At 37.2% G+C, this 24695-nt stretch overlaps 1 protein-coding gene across 1 annotated transcript in view; it reads left to right on the forward strand.

Moving 5' to 3' along the window:
* Positions 1–24695, forward strand: part of LOC121728353 (ataxin-2-like protein) — a 43288-nt gene that overhangs the window by 10077 nt on the left and 8516 nt on the right. The window contains exons 3-14 of the mRNA XM_042116517.1: positions 7284–7461; positions 8013–8229; positions 8652–8817; positions 9236–9424; positions 10337–10467; positions 11052–11133; positions 11563–11673; positions 11897–12034; positions 12375–12494; positions 14424–14629; positions 15455–15587; positions 18248–18331. Coding sequence (XP_041972451.1) covers positions 7284–7461; positions 8013–8229; positions 8652–8817; positions 9236–9424; positions 10337–10467; positions 11052–11133; positions 11563–11673; positions 11897–12034; positions 12375–12494; positions 14424–14629; positions 15455–15587; positions 18248–18331 — 1755 coding nt within the window. The remainder of the gene's footprint in view (positions 1–7283; positions 7462–8012; positions 8230–8651; positions 8818–9235; positions 9425–10336; positions 10468–11051; positions 11134–11562; positions 11674–11896; positions 12035–12374; positions 12495–14423; positions 14630–15454; positions 15588–18247; positions 18332–24695) is intronic.

Here is a 24695-nt window from a genome sequence, read left to right on the forward strand (position 1 = left end):
GGCGCCAAAGTTTGATTTGTGGTTGCTACTTGCTGGTTTAGGTTACTGCCGCACTCAGAGACATTTAACCCTTTAGCCGCCAAGGTCGGAATAATCGGACAAATATTTTCGTGCCCATTTCGCCAAGGTCGGATATTTCCGACCAGTACCACTACTCGGTTAATCTGCCATTTTTGTTTGATAGCACTGTATTATATTAAAATAATGTTTATACTTGGTAAATAGTTAACGAAGTAATCATTTACAATTGATTACACTTTAGTTTCTTAATTAGAAGACCTAAAAATAATGTCTAAAGTTAAATAAATTACCGAAAAGATTCTTAGAAAAGTGTATTGATGTCCAACGCCCGAGTCGGAAAAATCCGACAGTAGGGACGGGACATAAGCAATGATTTACTGATACAAAAATCCACATAAATTAAAATATTTCTGTTTTTACTAACTAATTTATTATAAAACAAATAAAGCAATGGTTACTGAATAAATAAACATGTTTGTTTTACTTAATTTATAATAAATATAGTATAAAAATTTTAGTGATTGAATTGACGATTTCCATCCCTAGCCTGCATGTTTAGAAACGAATGTTGTTAGCACACCCTGCGCCACGGTCGGAAAAAGACGACCGCTTCTGACGTCATAAGCGAGTGCCGCCTTCTAGAATATTCCACTAGTGTTGTGCTTATGATGATGCTATCGATAAATGTGATTGTAGTGGATACTTAAATTAGAAATAAAATTACAATAAATTACAAAGTAACGCTTTCCTATCTGTCTGTCTGCTACGACATTTAAATGAAATTGTATGCGTGTAAAGGGAATGGGATATCGATCTACTATTGAAAATCTATATTTGTAGTAGGTTATATATTTAAACAACTCAATTATTTAATCCGTGAAAACTATGAAATTAATATTATTTGAAATGTAATAACAAATATCGCGAATTATGTCACTTCACTATTCAAGCTGTTTTTATCTAATGTTTTTGCCAGCGTTGTATATTTACTAACAACATTATGGATTCAAATACTTGATATCAGTTTATACTTTATATAAATTATAAATTAAGAAATAAATTATCGACATCGAAAAAGATAAGTATTGCACATCACTATTTGTTGTAGGTATAAATTTTTCGATTTATAGTGCCAGCGCTAGAGGCACGACAATTGATTTTAAGCTCGGCGGTTAAAGGGTTAATGAAGAGTTTGACAGATAATGTATAGGGCTTATATTCAATTCAATTCAATATCTTTATTTGCACAAAACATGATAAGAAGATGTTACAAGTTTGCGAAAACAGTACATGTTTTGCCGTTTTAATGGCATGCAAATATTACAATAAATAGGATCCTCTAAATTCACTAAATTAACAGCCAAAATATTTAAATATTCATTGATTCTCAAGTAAATATGTAACATTGATATTAATTAACATACAAATTGGAATACATTAAAATGGAATTGAACATTACAGGACAATACTTTATTCATTATCATTAAATTTCATTTAAATACTCTTTAACTGTGTAAAAACTATTTTTGATTAGGAATGATTTTAATTTTATCTTCGTCAAATCGTCAATTTCTATAATTTCATTGGGTAATTTATTGTAAAGTTTCGGCATCATTACATAGTACATACGTACTTTTGTTAAATTTTGTAGTTTTTGATAGTGGCATTTTTAATTTCCGTTTGTGACGTGTGCTACTAAATTTTTCATATAAATGTATATTACTTTTCTTAAGGAATACTAAAGACTCATATATATACAAACACGGTAACGTTAATATCTTTAGGTCTTTGAAATATGACTGACAACTATCTGATTGTTTTAGGTTGCACATGGATCGTACGCATCTTTTTTGTGCCCTAAACACACGTTCATTATCTGTGGAGTTCCCCCAAAATATCACTCCATACCTTAATATTGTGTCAACATAGGCATTGTACGTGATAAGAAGAGTATCTAGATTTGCCACTTTCGACAACATGTGTAATGCGTATGAAAATTTTTGTAGTTTCGAGCATACTACCTCGATATGCGAGTTCCAGGTTAAGTCATTGTCTATATGAAGTCCGAGGAATTTAGTTTCTTTGATTTCTGATATAATATATTTGTCATAATTAATTTTTAATAATGGTCGTACTTTATTTTTATTTGCAAATGTCATGATCTTAGTCTTGTCAAAATTTAATATTAAATTATTGTCATTAACCCATTTTATGATATTCTTTAGTGCATTATTTATTTTTTGTTCAAAATCAGTTTTACCATCGTCTAAAAATAATAAATTACAGTCATCTACAAATATTGTCATTAGTTCATTAATAAATTTTGGAAAATCATTTATAAAAATTAAAAAAAGTAAAGGACCGAGCACACTTCCTTGAGGGACACCTCGTACAGTGTTTTTGACCTTAGAATAATGAGCTTCTTCAAATTTTGTTTTTTTATTTACTCGCTGTATACATGTAACTTGCGACCTATTTTTTAAGTAGGATTTCAGAAGTTCTAGAGCATTACCTCTAATTCCATATTGGTACATTTTATTTAGCAGGATATTATGGTCAACATAATCAAAAGCCTTTTTTAGGTCCATATAGAGAGCACAAGCTACCAAACCTTTATCAAGATTTCGCATCAATTCATTTAAAAAATTAAATATTGCAGAATTAATTGTAAAATTTTTTCTGAAGCCCATTTGTTCGGGCGTTAGTAAATTATATTTAATTAAGTAATTGTAGAGACGTTCATATATAGCTTTCTCTATAATTTTAGAAAAAACTGAGGAAAGAGCTATGGGCCTATAATTTTCTAAATTTAATTTATCATTTTTTTTATGTAGCGGCTTAATAATGGTCATCTTTAACTTATTTGGAAACTGTCCTTGCGACATGCATATATTTATTAAATGACTTAGTGTGTGAGCTATGACTGGTGCTACACATTTAATAACTTTTGTGGAAATGTCGTCATCGCCTGTACTATTTGTGTTTTTGAGAGTTTTAATATATTGAATAATGTCCTTTGGTGTCGTTGGGGATAGAAAAATTGAATTCATATTAGACAGCTTTATGCTTTCATTACAGCGTTTCGTGGGTAAATTCTCTGCTTGGCCCGTAAAATAGTCATTAAAAGCGTTAGCGATTTGTGTCGGATTTGATATAGTTTTACCTTGCAAACGAATCTGCGTTATTCCTGAATTTATTACTTTGTTACTATAATTGTTCTTAATTATTTTCCATGTAGCCTTAGACTTATTTGAAGCAGTTTTAATGTAGTGTTGGTTTTGGACTTTCTTTGTTAAATTTATAATTTGTTTAAGGCGTTTGGAATAGGTTTTAAATAAACTTCTGTTCTCCTTAGTTTTCTTTGACCTATATTTCCAAAGCATTTGCCTTTTTCGCATACAACATTTCTTGATGCCCTTTGTAATCCAACGTGATTTTTTAAACAGATTGTATTTGACTCTAATAAAAGGAAAGCAGAGGTCATACAGCATTTTGAAAAGGTTGTAAAAAGAGTTAAAAGCCTCCTGGGCGTCTTGACTTTCATAGCAATCAGAGAATGTTAAAGAACTTAGATATTCGTAAAATTTCAATATGTTTTCTTTACTTAAGTCACGTCTTTTGACATACCAATAGGATGGTAGAGTTTTATTTTTTACAGGACATTGCATTAACTGAGCCGTATGATCTGATAAGGCCAGTTCGAGTACTCGGTGCTTAGTTCCGCTTAGGTTATGTGCAACAAATATATATACAGTTAATACATGTTAAGACGCTCCCCCTACGGAGATGCCGTAATTTACCGTTTTTAGAGTCTTATTAACTCATAATTTAAAAGCTTCAAAATTATATTAAATAAAATACAGCAATAATTCTTTTCTCCGTTATTAATTTCCTAGTTTTATTTATTATACTCATGATATAGCTTTCAAAGTAATACCAATTTATTTTACTTCAAGCATACATTCAGTATCTCCCTAGTATTTACAAATAACGTTTATTTGCAACACACGCCAATAGATCGACAATTTCATTAACTACATATTCGCCGTTTGAATTTTTTTAGGTATTCAACCAAGATAGGTAAAAAATAGTATTTTGGTGCGATCTCGACAACGCGGCAAATGTATGGTCAAGGTCGTTTGCTCAGGGGATGGCCTTAATTAATAATAATACTCCCCACACTGGTTTCGGTGACGGTGGCCAGTTTCACTGAAACCAGGCCTGTTACGCAGGAGTAGTACCCAAGTGTGTGCGCAGTACACAAGAGCACTCTCTATTCCTTTCACTCTCATAACCCAGTGGGACGGAAAACATGACTGGCGAGAGATCAGGCGCAGGACCGACTTTTTACATGCCCATCCGACGCATGGATCATCTTACTTGTCAGACAATCAGGTGATCAGCCTGCATTGTCTTAACCAAACTTGGAAATAACATGTTTCCAACGCGGGATTCGAACCCACGACCTCTGGAGTCGAGAGCGACGCTCTAACCGCTAGACCACGGAGGCGTTAATTAATTAATAATTAATACTCGTCTCTGTGTGCGGCAGACAGGGCAGTATGAGTTTGGTAGAGTTAAGAGGCTGTGTAAGTCTGTAATGAGTGCGAGATTTATCAGGTTATTAGACATTAAAAACTCTACACATTTGTAATGTGTGTTATAGTTTATGATCTCAAAGTCAGCTTGTAGTCAATGACACGAATCCCAAATTTTTTACTAGAAGTGACAAACCCGTCGCTCTACAATATTTTACCTATACTTAGTAAAAACTAACTTAAGGCAAAAGGATCGCTCCTTCATATTTCTACAATTTAATCTAATCTAATAAATTACTCTACCTAGTCCTTAACATTTCTCCAAAATAAATGTCAACACTTTAAAATTTGTCATTTAGGTGCCAAGCAAAAAGTTTTAAGTGCCAAAGCAACTTATTTAAGAGGGACTATGGTCTATGCCTCAAGCGATACCCGCTCAAGAGATTTATTGCCAATAACTTTAACTTAATGTTTCCACGTACAGTTTTTATTGTGCCCAAACCTTTGTTCGTTTATAGGCGCAGTTCAAAGTTGAGTTTATGTGATTTACTGTTTAAAATACAGTCTTAACTTACCAAGAAACAGTTAACTATATGAAGCTAAAACATAATATTAAATTTATGTTTTCCACTCGCTAGCTTCTTAACTTTATAAATTGGTGCTTTCTAAAGCCAGGTTGCCGGATTAAAAGAAATTCGTGATTTTAATTTTTATTAATATACAAGTCTCACTTAAAGTAAAGGAATAAAACATCAATTCGCACATTGGAATAACAGTTTTTCCATCGGATTTTCCGGTATTCCCCTCGTGTTCCGGTCGCGGACGGCGTCCTGGATAATTCCATTTCCTCCTACTATTACTCGGCCAATTATACAGACTGACTACGCTCTTCGCTTACGTTTTACAATAAATTAAACTTGCACCAAGTTCCTCTTTGAAATGAGAGCGAAGGGGCCGCACAAAAGTTTAAGATGTCTAAGTGAAGCTGGAACTGGCTGGATTGGATTGGATAGATAAGATAGGTCATCTTTTATGTTTGCCAGCTTAAAGTTGTTTGTGGCTTAATATACTTTAATGGGCCTTAAAAATAAAGTATTTATTAAGCGATTAAGCTAATTCATGTTGCTTTTCCAAGCAAATCATGGGGTTAATTTTTGGGGTAAACAATTTTTTTTAATAAGTACTATCCACAGAATGTACTATAAACTGGGAAGTGTACGGATCCTTTGGGGGGAGTATTTTTCCTATGTTGGCTAACGACGTCACGGGCAAAGGTTATTGTATGGTAGGGCCGTTAATTTGTGAATGGATGATGCTTGTTATCGCGGGCCCTTTGTTCCCTTATCGCTTCCTAAACTGATAGTAATGTTAATTGTGTACATCCGAACACCCGGACACCGGAGATGTAGCGTGTATAGTACTTACGTAACGTTATTGGGCCATCCACATAAATAATGTCACATAAAAGTAGTTTTAACCCCATCTATGTCACGCTTTTTTCAATACCTTTAACATAATATTATAATTGTCATTTAAACCCCTTTAAAGGTTCTTATGTAATATGTGGATGAATTCTTATGTAAACTACATAGATCACAGTCCACAGAGGTTCTCCCCGAAGGTACTAATAACTAGAACTAGCCACTGAATAGCAAATTACTGTTTTGTCTTGTCTGGAGTATAGGTGTATTCATGGGCGTACCGAGGGGGGGGGGAGCTGCCTCCCCCCTGGATCATGTTGACATCCCTACTAAGTATATTATATAGTACTTTCATCTTTATAAACACCTAGCTTATAAAAAAAAAATCTGATTTGCCCCCCCCCCCCCCCCCCTGGCACAGAATCTGCGTAATTTGCCCCCCCCCCTGGCCCAGAAACTGGGTAATTTTGCCCCCCCCCTGGCCTAGAACCTGGGTACGCCCATGGGTGTATTAGTGAAGTGATATCTATAGACAAAACAGAATTCAACGTGTTATTGATACAGACAATATAAAACATAAATTACTTTTTAAATACGTATGAAGCTTAAATAATAATCTCCATTCATATCGTCAACCGTTGAGCTAACCCCAGGATTAGTTTAACAAAAAATAAAAAGCCATTTGACGATTGCTCGCTTGAATTGCAATAGGCTCGGAGTAATGTGACGTAACCGTCGTGCGAGTGATATAGGTTTTTGGTTCATTTAGGAAGAAAACAAGTAACGTATTGGTTCTGTATTACGATATGGGATAAACATGTGCTTTACGGAGAGAGCTTTGAAGCTATAGGAGATTTCGCTAGAAGTTAGGAAATATTATAAAAATATTTATATTGATTTCGATTATCTTGCTTTAAAAATTTACACGGCAAAGCCGAAAAGCGCCAAATTTCAACATATTACAAGTGTCAAACTGAAAGTCTTTAGACATTAAAAATACTGATTAAATTAGCAAGTTTTTACCTTTATTTTATCTTTTCAAAATAGTGTCCATTCACGTCAATACATCCTGTCCTGCCAAGTCGGTCCTGCGCCTGATCTCTCGCCAGTCGTGTCAGTCTTCCGTCCCACTGGGTTATGAGAATAAAGGAAGAGAGAGAGTTATCTTGTGTAGTGCTCACACATCTGGGCACTATAAAATTTCTCCTGCGTACCTGGCCTGGTTTCAATGAAAACGGCCACCGTCACCGAAACCAGTGTAGGAATTATTATCAGTGTACTGTATGAAACCCATGTGTCCCAGGTGGTACTAGAAGTGGCGCACCGCGTGGACCAAGAGGGCGCGGTGGCTGTGGACTCTGTGGTGGAGAAGCTGATCTTCAAGCCACAGGATGTGGTCTCCATCCGCGCCAAGGACTCCGACCTCGAGTACGCCACGCACGACGTCTTCCAGACCGACGCCGCCATCTCCAAGTTTAATGGTTAGTGCCTAGCTTGATATTGGCTAAGTGCTATTGCATTGTGCAGAGAGATCCTGTTCTTTTCGACGATATGCTCTTATAACAGCGTCGAAGTGGCAATTTTTATACATTAAAACTTGTAGACAAATGGATTTAAAAATATCCTAGTTTTCTGCAAAACTATTTCGGCTATGGCAAGTTTTTCGCTGACCAACATGTTCTTATGATAATCATATTTTTTTTGTATCTTCGTCATTTTTTAAGATATTAAATAATATCATTTATTTTAGTCAAGTAACCTACTGTACAAGGATCCACAGTCCACTTGTGCTAGTCTCAATTCTGCCCTCTTATTATGTAACTTTAATTAACATGAAATTAAAAATTTATGGTCACAATTTTGACGTTTTACTTTTTATAAGTCAATCTAACCAATATAAACGTTTACTACTTTTAAATTTTGTTTTAAAAAGTCCAAACGTCAAAAGTGTGTACATAAACAATGAAGTTCGTGTGCATCAAAAGTTACACAATATAAGGGGTCCGTACTGAAGTTAAAATAAATCGTGCAGGTAACGGTCGGACGGCGGAGGAGCGGCACCTAGAGCCGTGGGACGGGTGCGAGGAGGAGGCGGGGCGGGACGAGCTGGAGCTCGATCGCGCCAACGGCTGGGACGCCAACGACATGTTCCGCAAGAACGAGGAGGTGTACGGCGTCCACAGCACCTACGACCACTCGCTAGCGGGGTACACGCTGCCGCTGCAACGGAAGGATACGCAGGATTATAGGTACGCTATCCCTTAATAGGTTTTGGGCTAGATTCCCTATAATCGTGTATAATAGGTTTGGTACTGAGTATACAATATAGAGCTTTCGTGGTCCAGTGATTTGTAGTTTGGCTCTTGTTGCAGAGGTGGGTTTGAATTCTCGCGATGAAAAGATGTTTCCAAGTTCGGTAGGAGTGTAAATGTACAAGTACATGAGTTTCTCGTCTGGCAAACTCATGTATCGAAAGAGCATGTAAAAAGATAGTTCGGTCGATTCTCGTAACGGTGTTCATACGTAAAAACCGTTACGAGAGTCAAGGAAAAGACAGTGCTATTTTGTACAAGGCTTACACTCGGGACCTATAAAATTAGTCGTTGTTTGTTAGTAGCAGCCCAGTAACTTGTCTATCTATGTGTTCATTACAAAGTACAAATGTTAACAGAGACGCAGAAGCGAAGGCCGAGGAAATAGCGGCGGAGATAGAGAGCGCGCCGGCGTACAAGGCGCGCATAGACCTGGAGAACGGCGACGAGGAGGCGGCGTTCGCAGCCGTCGCGCGCCCCGACACCGGCAAATACGTCATACCCAACAAGAGAAAGGGCATGCAGGTACGTGGCTCGTGTTCAGCGTTGCCAGATCTATTTTGTGCCAAGTCGGGACTTCGGAACTTTTTGAGTGAAGATCGCGGGATTCTTGTATCAAAAGCGGGAAAATTCAAAAGTTCTCGAGTTTTTATATTTTTATTTGACTTAAAATTACGTTTACCTGACAATAAATAGCAAAAATAGCCATAGAAAATCCACTCCTCTATCTCCCACACTTTTGTCTTCATTACTCACCTTTCTTTCTCAGCCCGCTGCACGTACGTTCGAGTTATACCCGAAAAGCGGGGCTGCGCCTGTCCCGCGCGGGACATTTAATTTTGAATTAAAAATCGGGACGTCCCATCAAAATCGGGACGTATGGCAACGCTGCTTGTGTTACATCGGTCCAGTACAATATATCTCAAAACCGATCTATTTTCAGCCGGGCAAGCCCACGAAGTCGGGAAACGGTGGAGGGGGCGGGGCGGGTGGGGCGGGGTCCGGCGCGGGGGGCAAGCCGTTCACGTCGCGCGACAAGGACCGCCCCCCGCGACACCTGCTCACCCCGCCCGCCGCGCCGCCCGCGCCGCAGCCGCAGCCCGCGCCCGCCACGCCCAGGCCAGAAGAACAGGTAAGATTCATAATTCCATACATCCATACTAATATTACAAATGCGAAAGTCTGTCTGTCTGTCTGTCTGTTACCTCTTCACGCCCAAACCGCTGAACCGATTTCGCTGAAATTTGGCATGGAGAAAGTTTGAATCCCGGGAAAAGACAAATGGTACTTAAAATGTACGGTTTCCGCGCGATAAACTAATATTGGTGCTACGGAATTGCGGGCGTCATCTAGTATAACAATAAAAATATATTTCTTTTTAAATATCTAAAATAACGGCGCTACATAACACTTCTCCTTATTTTCCTGTTCTGAGGACACAAGGGCGTCGCCAGCCGATGGCGCAGGGGGGGGCAAGTTGACTTTACCTACTACAGTCTACAATTCATACTTTACTCACTCTCTATAAATGAGAAAAGTAGGTATGAATTGTAGGTAAAGTCGACAGCACATGAAACTTTTCACTTGTACTACGAGCCTTACATCTATTACCAGATTTTAATATTATAGTGGTCGTTGCTTTTGCATTATATTTGGCAACTTTTTTTAGAGTCTCTAGGGGGGGGCAGCTGCCCCTCCCTGCCCCCCCTGGCGACGCCCTTGTGAGGACATAAGCCTACCAAATGACGTAGGTCCGTCAACTACATATGAAACAATTTCCTCGATAGCCATTGCATTATAAAGGAACACATAGAAGAATAACAAATAGAAAAAGATACAACATAGAAGTACGAAAAATAAACATGCTAAAAAGTTTTTATTATTCGTAGAGTTAAACTAATATATTAGATACTATACATGTTATCTATAAGTTGTTAAAAAAACTGATAGCGTCTATCGGCGCAGCTTTCTATCTCACACCAGTCCAGTCTATAAATATTTGGTCAGTCTATACATGTGTTTAATTTTGTCATTACTGTTCTAGTCCAACAGCCCCGCTTCGAGTACGTCGAGCAGCGGGAGCGGTGCGCACGCGCCGCCCGGCAAGAGCTACGCGGCGCAGGCGGCCGCCTACCACGCCCCCCCACCCTTCCCGCCGCCCTTCGCTCATCACCAGTACGTAACAGTATTATACAAGGTGTACCAAAACTTAGTGATAATATATTTTTAGGGTGTGCATGTGTTCCTTGTAGAGAGATCATTGTGAAAGTGGCAGCGCTGAAAGACCAATTTTTTTCCATTTGTATGGGCGCCCCAACGTCACGAGTTTCTCGATAAATGTGAAAAAAAAATGGTCTTTCAGCGCTGCTACTCCCACGGTGAACTCAACAAGGAACACTTACACACCCTAAAGTATTATCACTTAGTTTTGTTGCACGAAAAGTATTTAAATTAAATACAAATACATGCAAATATTCCATATTTAATAATGTAAATGTGAGTGTGCAGTCCGTTGTTTCTTCACTGTTAAACTGCTGAACCAATTTTTATGAAATTTGGTTTAGAGGTACTCGTGTCTCGAGAGAGGAGAAGAGTCCTTTTTATTCTGAAAAAATGATCGGTTCTGCGCTATAAACTATTAAGTGTCTGTGTACCGATTTTAATGAAATTCGGTATGCAGATACGGGAAGTAGAGGATGGCTTTTATCCCAGGGTTATATTATGTAATTGTGGTGTAATTTATACGTTCTATTCAACAGAGCTGCAGCTGGTGGCAAAATGAATGGGGAGCCTAGACCGGCACCCATACCGAGACAAGGGTTCCCGCCACACCATCACCATGTAAGTTCATAACTCCTTGTAATAATAATTATTATAGGAATATAATATACAAGAAGAAAAAAAGATATTTATTAGCTATACCTGTCAATTCAGTTATTGCCTTTGAGAATTACGTAATTTTCTTTCTTGTGAAAGACCTATTTTGTGTTATGTAGAAATATTTTGTCTCATTGAAGATCTGTAGTTTTCTAACTAATGTTTTAACAAAAGATAGCTTTGAAGCATAATTTAATTTCGCGAAATTATTGTTGTGTATAAAATGTTCTCAATGTACCTTTCTATAATTATGAAGAATTATTATAATATAATGCTTATACACAACAAAAATTTCGCAAAAAAAAAAAAGACGGCGCAGAGCCCATAGACGGCCCTAAATAAATAAATAAATATATAATGCTTATAAAATAATTTAAATATTTGACTGCACAGAACCCGCCCCCGGGCGCGGAGAGTCACGCGCGACCGCCGCGGCACCACGTGCCGCACCCCGCGCACGCCCCGCCCCCGCCGCCGCAAGATGTACGCAAGGATGATGTGCAGGTAGGAAAAAATATTTACTATCTTGCAATGCTTACTATTTTATAGTAGCTTCTTACTTAAAATATGTGACTGTTATATTTGCTGTCTGAAAAAGGCAGCAGCCAGAGTAAAAGATTAGCTTGTCAGCAACACTAAACTTATCCTTAATATGTTTTCACGTGTGGGACAAAATATCGGTGGGCTGCCTTTTCGAACTATGTTAACTTCAAAAATATACTCACAGGAGCTGCGCAAGTTCGGTCAGGAGTTCAAGCTGGTGACGTCAGGGGCCGTGGCGCCGGCGCCGCTGCCGCACGCCTCGCCCGCACCGCCGCACGCGCACCACCCCCCGCCCGCCGCGCCCGCGCCTATACCGCCACAGGTACCGTACCAGCTCTGGATTTATGTATAGGCAGTATAGGCCATGGCCGTCCTATGGCGTCCTAGGAGGCAACGTCCTAGGATGGTGGCAGATAAGACTCATTAAAAAAATCCGGCTCTGTACCGTACACTTAAGTCTTGAAGGCGAGACTGCACTAAGCGACACTACGCAGCGACGTATAACTTCACGTTCCAGCACTGACGTTTTGTGTTTTGTCTGATCGTTTGCCTGGTCACGCTAAGTGCAGCGATTCTCCAACCTTTCCAGACATCGACATTTGTAAGTTACCCGTTATCTAAATAAAGTATATTAACGAATGTCGTATAATTGTCGCACGCAGCACGCTGTGCCGGCAGCGGCCGCCGCGCCGAGCCCCGGGCCCGCACCGCCGAGCCCGCCCGAGGTGTCCGCCAACGCCGGCGCACCCTCCGACCCGCCCAAACGCACCATACATCACAAGGTCAGTTCATGTCCACTACATATTATGACAACAACTTATGCCCGGTTCCTATATTTAACGAATCGTCACTGTACATCAGCTACCAAACGTTTTTCACTTACGGGTAACGAACCGTTAAAGGCGTTTCACAAAGTTATTTTAGCTTCTACCTGCTACGAACAGTCGTTAGTAACGCGCTAACCAAAGCCCTCCCAACGGTAATACTGCGTTTTGATATTAAAAACCTACTCATTTCAAATTTATGGTAACTAATGTTTATTACTGGCTTGATCACTTAATAATCACTTAAATAATCCGCGTTTTATTTAATTTGGTTTGTTACGATGAAGAAAAAAAACATTTTAGTAGAAAATGTAGTTTTACCAAGTTTTACCCATTATTGCCGAAGAGAACAAAACGCAAAATACCTATTAAATACTGTGATCATTGATTTGACATTTAAAATAATATTTAAAATTAAAATTTAAAATGCTTAAAATAATGAAAAACTAAAATTATTAATAAATTAACATATCTCTACTTGATCACAGTAGGTTAAATAAATTTGGAAAAAAGTATAGTATTAAGTGTTTATTCAATTGGTATAAACAAAAATAATGTTACTTGATTAGTTTTTTGTAAATTAATTTTTTTTTGCAAATTGACCCAGATAAAGGCCAACTTTGACTCTCTTTAAAAAAAATTACAAAGAATATCGATCTCGGAGTTTTACTCTAATGTTTATATAGCTATCAACTATAATATTTTGAAAGAAAAACAAGGTGGAACAAAATTGAGGTTTTTATCACACTGTGCATCGTAAGTAGGTTCCTTTCCAGGCACCAAAAGTAAAATAATTTTGATCATTTTATTTTTAAGCAACAAATTAAAACAGTCACTACATACATACCTGCAGGTTCTCTTCACTTTTAAGTAAGGGTATATTATATTTTCAGCAAGTAAGCTTTCAACGCACGGTTTATCTAGTCGAAATCTAAGCTAAAAATCTGAATGATCCTATGATTGTTACCACTATTTTCGTCGGAATCAGATCCATTCCAGTCTGATAAAAGTTCTAGATCACTAAGATCAGTCTGATCACTGTCTGAATGAGACATAATGAGTATTTCTTACAATATTAAAGAACACAACAACGTTCAACCGCCTGATTTCGCGCGGTATGTAAACAACTAACGTCTAGTAAACTTGGACGTAACAAAATAATTTATAGAAACGCCACATGCTTCCATGCCCATACAATAACCTAACGGTCCGTTATAAAAGCCCTCCCTACCGCCTACCATCCGCAGGTACCAAGCATACGGTAACTTTGCTTACGAAACGTTTTTTATAGAAACACTTTCGGGTTACGCCTCGTCCTCGAACCTACCATCCGTAAGCAAAACGATTCGTTTTGTGTATATTGGAACCGGGCATCAACTGGTCTGATTCGATTACGAGTCGTCGAATCCGATACCAATTTTAATTTAGCTTTGATGAAACTAAATCGATATCACGATGACCAAACGTCAAATTTCTCGATCCAGAGGCCCGAGTGTGAGTTTTTGTTTCACATTCGATCGTGAACGCGTTTGGCGTTTACTAAGATTTTATATGGGATTTGTACAGCGCCACCTAGCGACGCTCACGGGAGTGAGCCCAGCTCCCATACAAAATCTTAGTAAACGCCAAACGCGTTCACGATCGAATGTCAAACAAAAACTCACACTCGGCACACTGATTAGTTACAAATTAAGCCACCGCAAGATAGAGCGCGCTAATGTAAATGACGGCAGTATCAAATCCTGCTGAGATCGAGTTGATTCGATACTCGATTGCGTCTCGAGTATGCAGATTTCTTGTACACTAACAGCTCCTTACGAATAAAAAATGTTAAACTGGAAACCCTAAAAATGTTTGTAAGAGGCGTAATCTACGTTCATGTTGCAGCCGGCACCAGTGCCGCCCAAACCCGAGGAGGCGGCGGAAGAGCGGTCGGCGTCGTCGTCGTCGCCGCCGGCGTCCACGTCGCCCGAACGCGTGGAGCGAGTCGCGGCGGCGCTCAAGAACTCCAAGCTCAACCCCAACGCCAAGGAGTTCAACCCCAGCGCCAAGCCGTTCACACCCCGCAGCCCCACCACGCCTAGTCACAGCAGGTATGTACACTGAAGGAAGTTGATTCCTATATATACTAATATATCTGCCTATGAATAAATTTCTTGATGGTACAAACTAAAAGAGCGGGCGGCATCATCGTACTCCAGTGAATGCCGCTACCGCTGCCGACGGGGAGTTGTGCGTTTACGGCCCGGTCGTGACTGTATAAGAAACTGTACATGTTGCTGTCAGCGACTAGAATATAAAAAAAACTATCAACATCATTGTTACGTGTGTCCTAACTCTTAAATCCAGTATTTTTGCTACTTTATCAACCTAATCGGCGCTCGTGACCAAGGGTGTCGCCAAGGGGGTGGCAGGGAGGGGCAGCTGCCCCCCCCCTATAGATTCTAAAAGCCAAATATAATGCAAACAACGACCACTATAATATTAAAATCTGGTAATAGATGTAAGGCTCGTAGTACAAGTGAAAAGCTTCATGTGCTGTCGACTTTACCTACAATTCATAACTACTTTTCTCATTTTAAATAGAGAATGAGAAAAGTATGAATTGTAGTAGGTAAAGTCAACTTGGCCCCCCCCTGCGCAATCGGCTGGCGACGCCCTTGCTCGTGACTGCTACAATTACAGACTTAGCGAAACTGCGCTGGTTTACGGAGTATTTTCCTTGCTGATTACGCACATTCGTACTGAAACTATAAAGTATCCTTCCTTTATAATGAGAGGGCATGTCAAATGTTAATAGAAACAATGTAAAATTAAAATAATATTATGTGTACTTATTTTTAACCGACTTCCAAAAAAGAGGAGGAGCTCTATTGGACTGTATATATTCTTTTTTTTAAGTAACATGTTTGTTGCAGACCACACACGCCAGGTACGCCGGTGGGCATGGGCGGCGTGGGCATGGGCGTGGGTGGAGTGGGCGTGGGCATTGGCGGGGTGGGCGTAGTCGGCGCGGGCGTGAGCTACGTGCCACCGCCGCCGCCACACATGGTAACTACTGATTATATACTGCTTTCTCTACTAAAACATGAAAACACTTTTATTATAACATATTGTATTAAAATGGGGATATAAATTTATGTTTAATGAAATTTCATCAAAATCAGTTCAGCAAATTCGAATCCAAACTTCGAATTTACTGAACTGATTTTGATAAAATTTACTTACGTACTTCCTGCGTGCACACATTCACGGGTTACTTATATTTAAAACATGAGTTGTGTGAGATGTGATAATGTAACTACTAGTGACCGACCGAACTTTCGGTTTCGGTTTCGGCCAAAAAATCTAGTTTCGGCCTGAGTTTCGGTTTCGGCCAAAATATAGCCGAAACTTTCGGCCCCGCCGAAACTTTCGGCCCCGCCGAAACTCATGCTTCGTTCAGTAAACTTCACAGTTAACTCGTGCTTGCTTGTAAGCGAGGCCCCGGCTCAGTTCGCCACCATCTATTTAATCGTGTTTTGAGAATAATCTCAAAACACGATTCAATAGATGGTGGCGAACTGAGAAATATAAGTTTTCCATATTAGCCCTAAATCAAAAATTAGCACTTCGTTTTATTTCCATTAAATTGTCTAAACTTATTGTTATCGAAATTATATTATTGAATTTTATTTTTAAGACAAACGCAGGCCTTTTTAATACTTATACATAACTGTTGGCTTGTTCATAATTCATAATTCATTTATTGCCAGAATGAAGTACAGGTTGGTCTTAATTATATATATATTATACAATTGAATCTTTCATTCTACCATATTAAAATGGTGTGCAATGCAAAATTAAGTCCTCTAATTAATAATATATATCAAAATGAAATTAACAACCAATACTTTCTTTAAAAAGCGAGACAATAATGGTATATATAATTTAAAGTAAATCATTTTAACACATCATAATAGTAAGTTATGGGTAATTACTAATTATATAAAATTTCTCAAGTCAAAATGCATCATAAGTAATAACTAATGTCAAACATAATTCATAGTCAATAGTTTAAAATTAAAATTACGTCAAAACATATTATTGTGTCAAAAAAAATAATTTAAGCCTAGTATAATTATTCTATCTTAATAAATTATATAAACAAGTTTAATACCATTTTTTACTTTGTACCATGAATTCTTTTAAGTCATAAAAACAATTTTCCATTAGCCAAGATGTCAATTCCTTTTTAAATTTATTGTTCGAGGGTAGTTCCTTAAGTTGTTTGGGTATATTATTAAATATGTGTATAGCCTGTATGTATTCAAATTACTCCGAGGACGATAAAGTTTAACTTATATCTCTCATTTTTCCGACCTTCATCTGAACTGAGTTTAAAGTATTCTGGATCTAACCTAAACTAACCTAACGAACATACAAAGCTCTCGAATATACATACAGGCTAGCGGTAATAAGCGCAGCTTCTTAAAAAGTGGTCTGCAACTTTCCAAATACCAGGAGCCACAAATAGCTCGGACACATTTTTTTTGAACACGGAATGCTTTTTCGATATCCACTGAATTACCCCACAATGTTGTATTATTATTATTTAGTACTCATTGAACGCGTTCCTACGGGTATGTAAATCTCGTTTTGTTTCAAATGGATTTCATAATCTTCTTTTATTTTAATCACGGTTAATAAATCCAAGTTTATGTCACGTCATGCGATGATTTTACATCGTTTTATCATTTTGGAGTCTATTTACGTTATTTTAACAACAAAAAAGCAAGAAACGATACATAAACTACCCAAACGCATAATATCAAAACATATTATCTTGAAATTTTTTACGTCTATAATTTTCGATTCGCCATGACACTACACTGACAGGACTTTAACGGCTTTTATGAAGTTTAACCGTACAACATTGGACGTTCTGAAGATAAAACTCGGATTTGCTGTGAACGTTGTTGGTGAAATGCAATTTGGTGCTATAAACGCGTTTATACGTTTAGAACCGTTTCAGTATACACTAAGCGCGTTATCTATTTTTTAGGTGAAATCGCACCTAAATAAAATGACTTGAAATAACTTCTCTTGTTTCTTAGGGTATTCCTTCGTTGTAATACATTAAGGGGAATTTCACCAATCACACTTAAAACTTCGTTTTATTAAACTAAGTTCTTAATGAATAATAAACGCCTTTATATTATGGCGATCTAGTCCAAGATCAATAATATTTATTTTAAGAAATGTCGCAAAAAGTAAAAAATTCTATGTGGTACTTCAGTTTAAGAAGTTGTAATTTATGTTAAAAATCAATAAAATTCAATAAATAATCGTAATTTTAAATGTTTTACCAAGTTTCGGTTTCGGCCGAAACTGAGAGTATGGCCGAAAGTTCGGTTTCGGTATCGGTTTCGGCTGAAAAATCAGTTTCGGACGGACACTAGTAACTACAATCACAACATCTGTATAACACTTAACGTGTCATATCTTATAGAGGTACTATCAGAGAAGCTTATTCCTAGGCTGATGGGCGATGGCGGACCTAAGTAATTTGATCGCGTTAAGTCCAACCCATCCGACCGATCACAGCTAACATTGTATTGACATAAGCCGACCATATTACGTAGGTCCGTCAACTGACTAGGAATCAATTTCCTCGATAATACAATGTAGAATACTGCTGCTGTTGTACTTCAGCATTGTGTTTGTATCAGGTGACGGTGCCAGGATATGCTGTGATCGCGGCGGCAGCGGCGGCCGCGCAGCAGCCCCCGCCCTACCTTTCACATCCGCACCCCGTAAGTATATTAATTGTAGCTAATGTATTTGCAGGAGGTTAAAAACTTAAAAATATGTGCGATACACTTAGTATAAGACATAACTGCCACAAGAAGATCTGTCTGCGCAAGAAAACATATGGAAAGGTCGTATGGGAAAAAATGACGGATTTTCTATAGACATTTATAAGAAACAATTGTGGTTCAAGGCTGCGGTGGAAGTTGGAGCAGGCGTAACTATTAGACTTTCTAGAGGTTACTTAGCGAGTAGACATAGATAAAATTACCCGTATATAACTTTACGTCACACTACGGAAACTTGTCAATTGTCCATATTTACTTTTAGGGTTATATTACTATATTTAAGCAGTATCTATACGTTGTCTAGCAACTAGATATTTATAAAGTGTGCGTGACGCACGCCGCTGCGTATAGGTAGAGGCGTGCGAGTGCCGCGCGTGCCCGCTGCTGCTGCTGCCCGAGCGACGCCGCGACGCGGTGAGCCTCGCCCCCTTTCTGTGTGAAACGAGATGACTTTACTGTCGCTCTAACGTAACCCTTTAATGCAGGAGCGAGAATATAGTCCCCCCTGTCCTTGTGTGAAAAGAGACGGCTGTAGTGTCGTCTCGCTCTAACATAATCCTTTATTAGCGAGAGCTTCGTCGCTCTACCCCTTCTCTAATGCGAGATTTCTTCAAATGTTTTAAACGCTAAAATAAGATAGCCCTAACAATAATGCTTACTTCCTGTCCTCCTCACAACGTTTGAGAGTGATTGAGTTTTCTAACTCTGGGTTTTTCGTTAGCTGGCCTAAAAGAATAAAAATTGTACAGGCTTACTTGTGTTACTTACTAATGTTTGCTGTGAATTTTACTCCTAATAATTGGTTTTGTTTTCCGAGTGGTTTTATCTAATTTTAAACATCAATCTATCATAGAAATTCTATTCATTAAACAATTTTTACCAAAGGTATATCGAGAAATAAAGTAAAGATTTTGTTAATAATAATAATATTTTAATTTTTATTTATATTACTTAAAACATTCGTCTAATTCCTCTTGCGTCATGCCGACCAGTTCTCGCGACTCCTCCCACAGTTTAGCCGCTAAGCTCTCATCCAGCGCCCTACACGACGGCTTGGCTTCCCCGCAATCTTCGAAATACCTCCCAGTGATTTCGGCACAGTCGTCAGATATGGCCAGGTATACCGACGTCTGGGCGCCCTCTTCCGGCGTCTTGAAGAAGGCATACAGGAGCAGACTACGAAGCTTCTCCAGAACCGTCGAGCTCCTGTACAGAGATGTGTTCACTTGACCAGGGTTCAAACTGTTCACAACGACGCCGGTGTCCTCCAAACGTCCGGAAAGTTCGTTGCTGAAGAGTATATTGCATAGCTTAGAGTTCGCGTAAGCCTGGATATACCCATGTTTGTCGCTGTTTAAATCGTCTATCGTCCCAAATTTGTGCCAAGCGGATGAAACCACTATGACGCGACTGAATACGGCTCGTTTTAGCAGGGGCACCAACAGTACGGTTAACAAAAAGGGACCCAAGTAGTTGATCTGCAAGTCCATGAGTATTCCGTCCTCGGTTCGCTCTCGAGTCGTCAGGATCGCGCCCGCGTTGTTTATGAGCACGTCGAGCTTCGCCTCGCTCGATTTAAATTCGTCGACGAATATTCGAATCGATTTTATCGACGTTAAGTCTAAATGCATGAATCGTATTCGTTTGTTGCCGGTCTTTCGGATTATTCTTCGGACCGCCTTCTCCCCTCTCTGCTCTCTTCGGCAGGCCACTATGACCTTGGCTCCTCTTCTGGCGAGTTCTAGGGCGGTCTCGAAGCCGATACCGCCGCTGGAGCCAGTCACCACCACCACTTTACCGCTCATGACGGTGTGGTCGTAACATTTGCCGGTGGTTAGCTTGTTGAAGATCTTTATCGACAGCAGGAATGCTACCACCCATATTATTATGTATGTGATCATATTATTTTTATTCTTGGTATTTTTAAGTTTTCTACCTAACCTGAAAAATAAAATATCAATTAGAAGACAATTAAAAGATAATTGTACATATTAAGATAAGTTTAGTTTATGTAATAAGAGGTCAGATATAGTTTCAAAGTTTATCAATTATTGTAACTGCCGTCACGTATTAAGTCAGGTAGAAAGAAAATATAATAATAAAAATATAATATTTTCCTATAAACATACTATTCATATTATTTTAAGAATACAATATAAAAATAGACTTGAATTAACCTTGGTTTTTACATATTTCACTTCCTTTGAACATTTTTTAAATAGTATCAAGGCAAACCGATTCGCAATGACCTTAATTCAAGAATTTTAGAAATAGTTAACAAAAAATGATCATGATCAGAAAATTATCGCCTAAAACTGCAAGCATTGTTACAATTTCTGATATAGAATTTTGTTATTTAAGATGTATAAGAAGTTAAATACACGCTTAAACGCAAAACAAGTTGTTGGTGCTAGAAGTTTCTCGCAACTTAGTCGCACCTAAATTAATTTTATTGCGCGGGAACCATTTTTTTTTGTTAATAAAAACTGGGACTCAAAGTGTCTCCAAATCAAATTTAATTCAAATCGTTCTAGCTTTAAGGCCACAGACAAACTTCCCATTTAAAAAGTTAATATGATTTCCATAGTTAATAATATTATAAAATTTACATCTTATAGATCCTTGACCTAATGACCAAATTTGGCAAATGTATGAACTAAGTAGACTAAACCAAATAAACCCTAAGGGCCTGTTTCACCACTTCCTGATAAGTGACGAATAGGCTATTTTTTTTTATATACCAATTATTAATTAGCTTGACAGATGAAGTATGGAAAATCTGTCAAAAAAAATGTGAATAGCCTATTCGGCACTTTATCAGGAAGTGGTGAAACAGGCCCTAAATCTAAAACATTATTCTTACACATACCTACCGTTATCACCTCAATCCTTTGCACATTGACACATCTAAACAGTAATTAATGTCAGTATATTATAATCAATAACTTTTTTATTTAACACACAAAATTTCTTATAACAAATGATTTTGCTATGGTTTGTGATCTCAGTATTGATAGGCCCAATGCTGATAACCCACTGAACGATAAACCTACACGTTAAGGTTACAGCACAATGTCATTGTTAGTGCGTCGAGCGTCTGCGATTGCGCTCGGATAAGCCGAAAGTCGAAACTGTCGATAGCCGTGTAATCGAAATGCTATCGAAAGTGATTTGTATAAAAATTACGACCGCTCCCATACAGCTTTAGCATATCCCTCAAGCTCCCTGAGATTATTTAATGATTTTCGTGGTTGCTTTCGATCCTGGCGACACAAGAGATACGGGCGAATGTGTGGTGGGTCAAAGGCCCGTTTTAAAAATATTTTTGATATTCTTAACGTTAGTCTTTACTTACGCTTACTTTCCCTCTTATCTCTCCCTCAGATAATAGTACTTATCTAAGTAACTTAGCAGTCGAAATATGCAAATAGTCTAAGTACACTAATTATGAAGTCCAAACTTTTAGATAAACCCATAATTATTATATTGACACAGTATCTCTATGAAATTTCGAGAAACGTTTCACGGTTTTGGCCTGTTTTTATGAAGTAACATCACTCGTTTCTGACGAATAAAATTTATAACATTTTTTGCCTTTGTAATGAGAAACTGAGGAAGGTGGATTCCTCGTGGGACAGTCCTGTTTCTGGGCATTTTCAAAAAAACGTGTACCCTTGCAAAAATATGTCTATATTTTTTAAGGTCATTTATTTACCTTTTTTTGAATGTCATATACAAGGAAAAATATTGAACTAATGGAATAAGTTAAAAAGAACGCTGAAAACGTTATATTATTCTGATATTATTGAAACAAAATCGAATTTTCGACGAAACAGATTCCGTTGTGCGACTAAATGTAAAATATAATTTAATACAAAAAAATACAGCAATAAATGGATTTCTTCGTTAATTTAATCTAGTGAAATGCATATTTAATTGTTTATTAAAAAAAAATTAGATAATTTCAAGGATCAACAAGAGTAGCAATTATTTTTAATCCATAGTGTGACTATGTGACCCAACCACTAGGTTATTTTTCATTTTTTTACATGAGTAAGTAATATTTAACATATTTAAAGGAGTTTTTATAACACAAAAACCTTTTATTTAAATATTTTTATTGTTGCACTACTTATAAAAGTAAAAAATTCTTTGATTTCATAGATTTAACTTCAATAATTAGAGGGACGAACATCTCATAATCATAAAGATGTGTTCACATGTCTACGAATTCCTAAGTTATTAATGACATCGGATTATATGCACGATCAAAGTGCCGAAATATCCATGCAAATATGCACGAAAAATGGTCGAAATTTGCACAAAATATGCACAATCAAAAGTCACTTAATATTAAAATTTATTATTTTTTTTAAGACTTTTCCGGTAGTGACATTAATAAAAGCGCCAATTTTTATAATTTCATAAAATCCAGGATTTTTAATTTCTTGAAATAAAGACTTTTTATTTATTTATTATACGCCAATAATAATTTTCTACCAACATTTTCCGATTGCAATCTTAATGCCCATGGAAGTTAAACTACCGAAATATGCACTATCAACGAAAAATTGCCAAAATATGCACTATCGCCTAAAAAGTGACATTATATGCATTTGCATATGCAAGTATGCAAATGCATATAATCTGATGTCTAGTTATTATAAATCTGCAAATATCAACGACACAAAATGATTTTCAACTTTACTGATAGAAAAGTAGTGGAAATAAAATCAAAATTTTTAAAAAACATAAAACTTTTAGGTACTTAAATTTTAAATAGTATATTTGTTATTGTTAAGTAAAGTCGACGCCTTTATGATTTGGCTGTAGCGATATCGATTTTTCTCAGCAATAACTAAAGCTAAGAAATTAAAGTTCATTGTCAGTATTTATCATGTCTTTGCCTTTGATTTACCCATAGCATAACACGATTGGTCAACTTTTATAACACAGAATAATCAATCAAATAGACCTGTGTAAAAAAAAAGGATTCCTATTTTTCCCTACAGAGAAGAGTGATTTAAGCTTCCAAAAATGTACATGGATTGGTTCAAGCATACACTTTAATTTGCCCATAGCTTATATGAAATGTATTTATGGTTTTTAAATTACGCGACAAAACTATTTTGTCACTTACGCCCTTTCCATTTTTTGCTGTTCCATTGCTTGTTTTCTGTGAGAGGCCGGGCCGGCCTTTCATAGAAAACTAGCAATCTAAAACATATCCAAAACGGTTTTTTACTTTAACGCGGCGTCACCTTAACACATAAGTAATAAAAAATATATTTGTACGTTAATCGTACCAGTTTAAAAATCTCCAATTTTATTAATAAAACCGTGAATAAAAAAATAATTTATTTAAAATGTGAACTAAGCCTTATGCTTTCCGCCTGTTGTGACTTGTCCGTTCCATTATATGTGACCATACGAAAAGTCACAAGTCGGAAGTCACGTAATATTACTTTCTTTTACTTTTAAAGTGTTTGTAAATAACCGATAAGAGTTATCACAATTTCATTTTTTATACTAAATACTAAACTAATTTTGCAACGTGTCAACAGTAAAAACAGTTGGAGAAAGTATAATAATGCTTACAAAATATGGTCACTTATCTGAACAAATAAACCGTTCCTGAAGAACCATCCAACCTGCGTCCGCGTCTTGTAGCAGATTTTTAACTACTAAATTTAAATTGAAGTTTCTCGATGTACAATGAAATATAGTGCTATCATTTAGTGCCGAAAATATTTTTGTAGTATGTTTATAAAACTAAAAAAAACGGTCACTAAACCGAACATTCCGGCCGGGTTGTTTTTTCATGATTATAATTTTAATTAATTTGTAGTTAAATTATGTTAGATTTTTCAATAACAAGACATTCAATTGATACATTAAGTATTTAAGAATCTAACATAAGTTTTTTAAGTAACTTACTTTAAGAAAAAAAATAGTTATTAAAGATTTTGTTACAACTTCTGGGAAGGGGACAGGTGAATTTAATAGGTTTCGGTACTTAAAAACCCTTATAAATCTCATACTAAATAAAATTATATACAAACGTGAATGTATTTTAATAAAAGAAAACTTGTTTATGCTCCTACATTAAAATTACAAAATGTTAGTATGTAATTTTTTACAAATAATCTGTAGCGAAGTCAAGGGACAAGGTAAAAACCAGGGGTACACATTTTTTTGAAAATGCCCTTCTACAGCAAGTATTGTATTTCGATGGTTCAAAGATCGAGGAAAAACGTCACTTACACTTTGGTCAGGCATTAAAGCGTATTATTAGCGATGA

This window comes from Aricia agestis, chromosome 6, assembly GCF_905147365.1.
Source record: "Aricia agestis chromosome 6, ilAriAges1.1, whole genome shotgun sequence".
Lineage (NCBI taxonomy): Eukaryota > Metazoa > Arthropoda > Insecta > Lepidoptera > Lycaenidae > Aricia > Aricia agestis.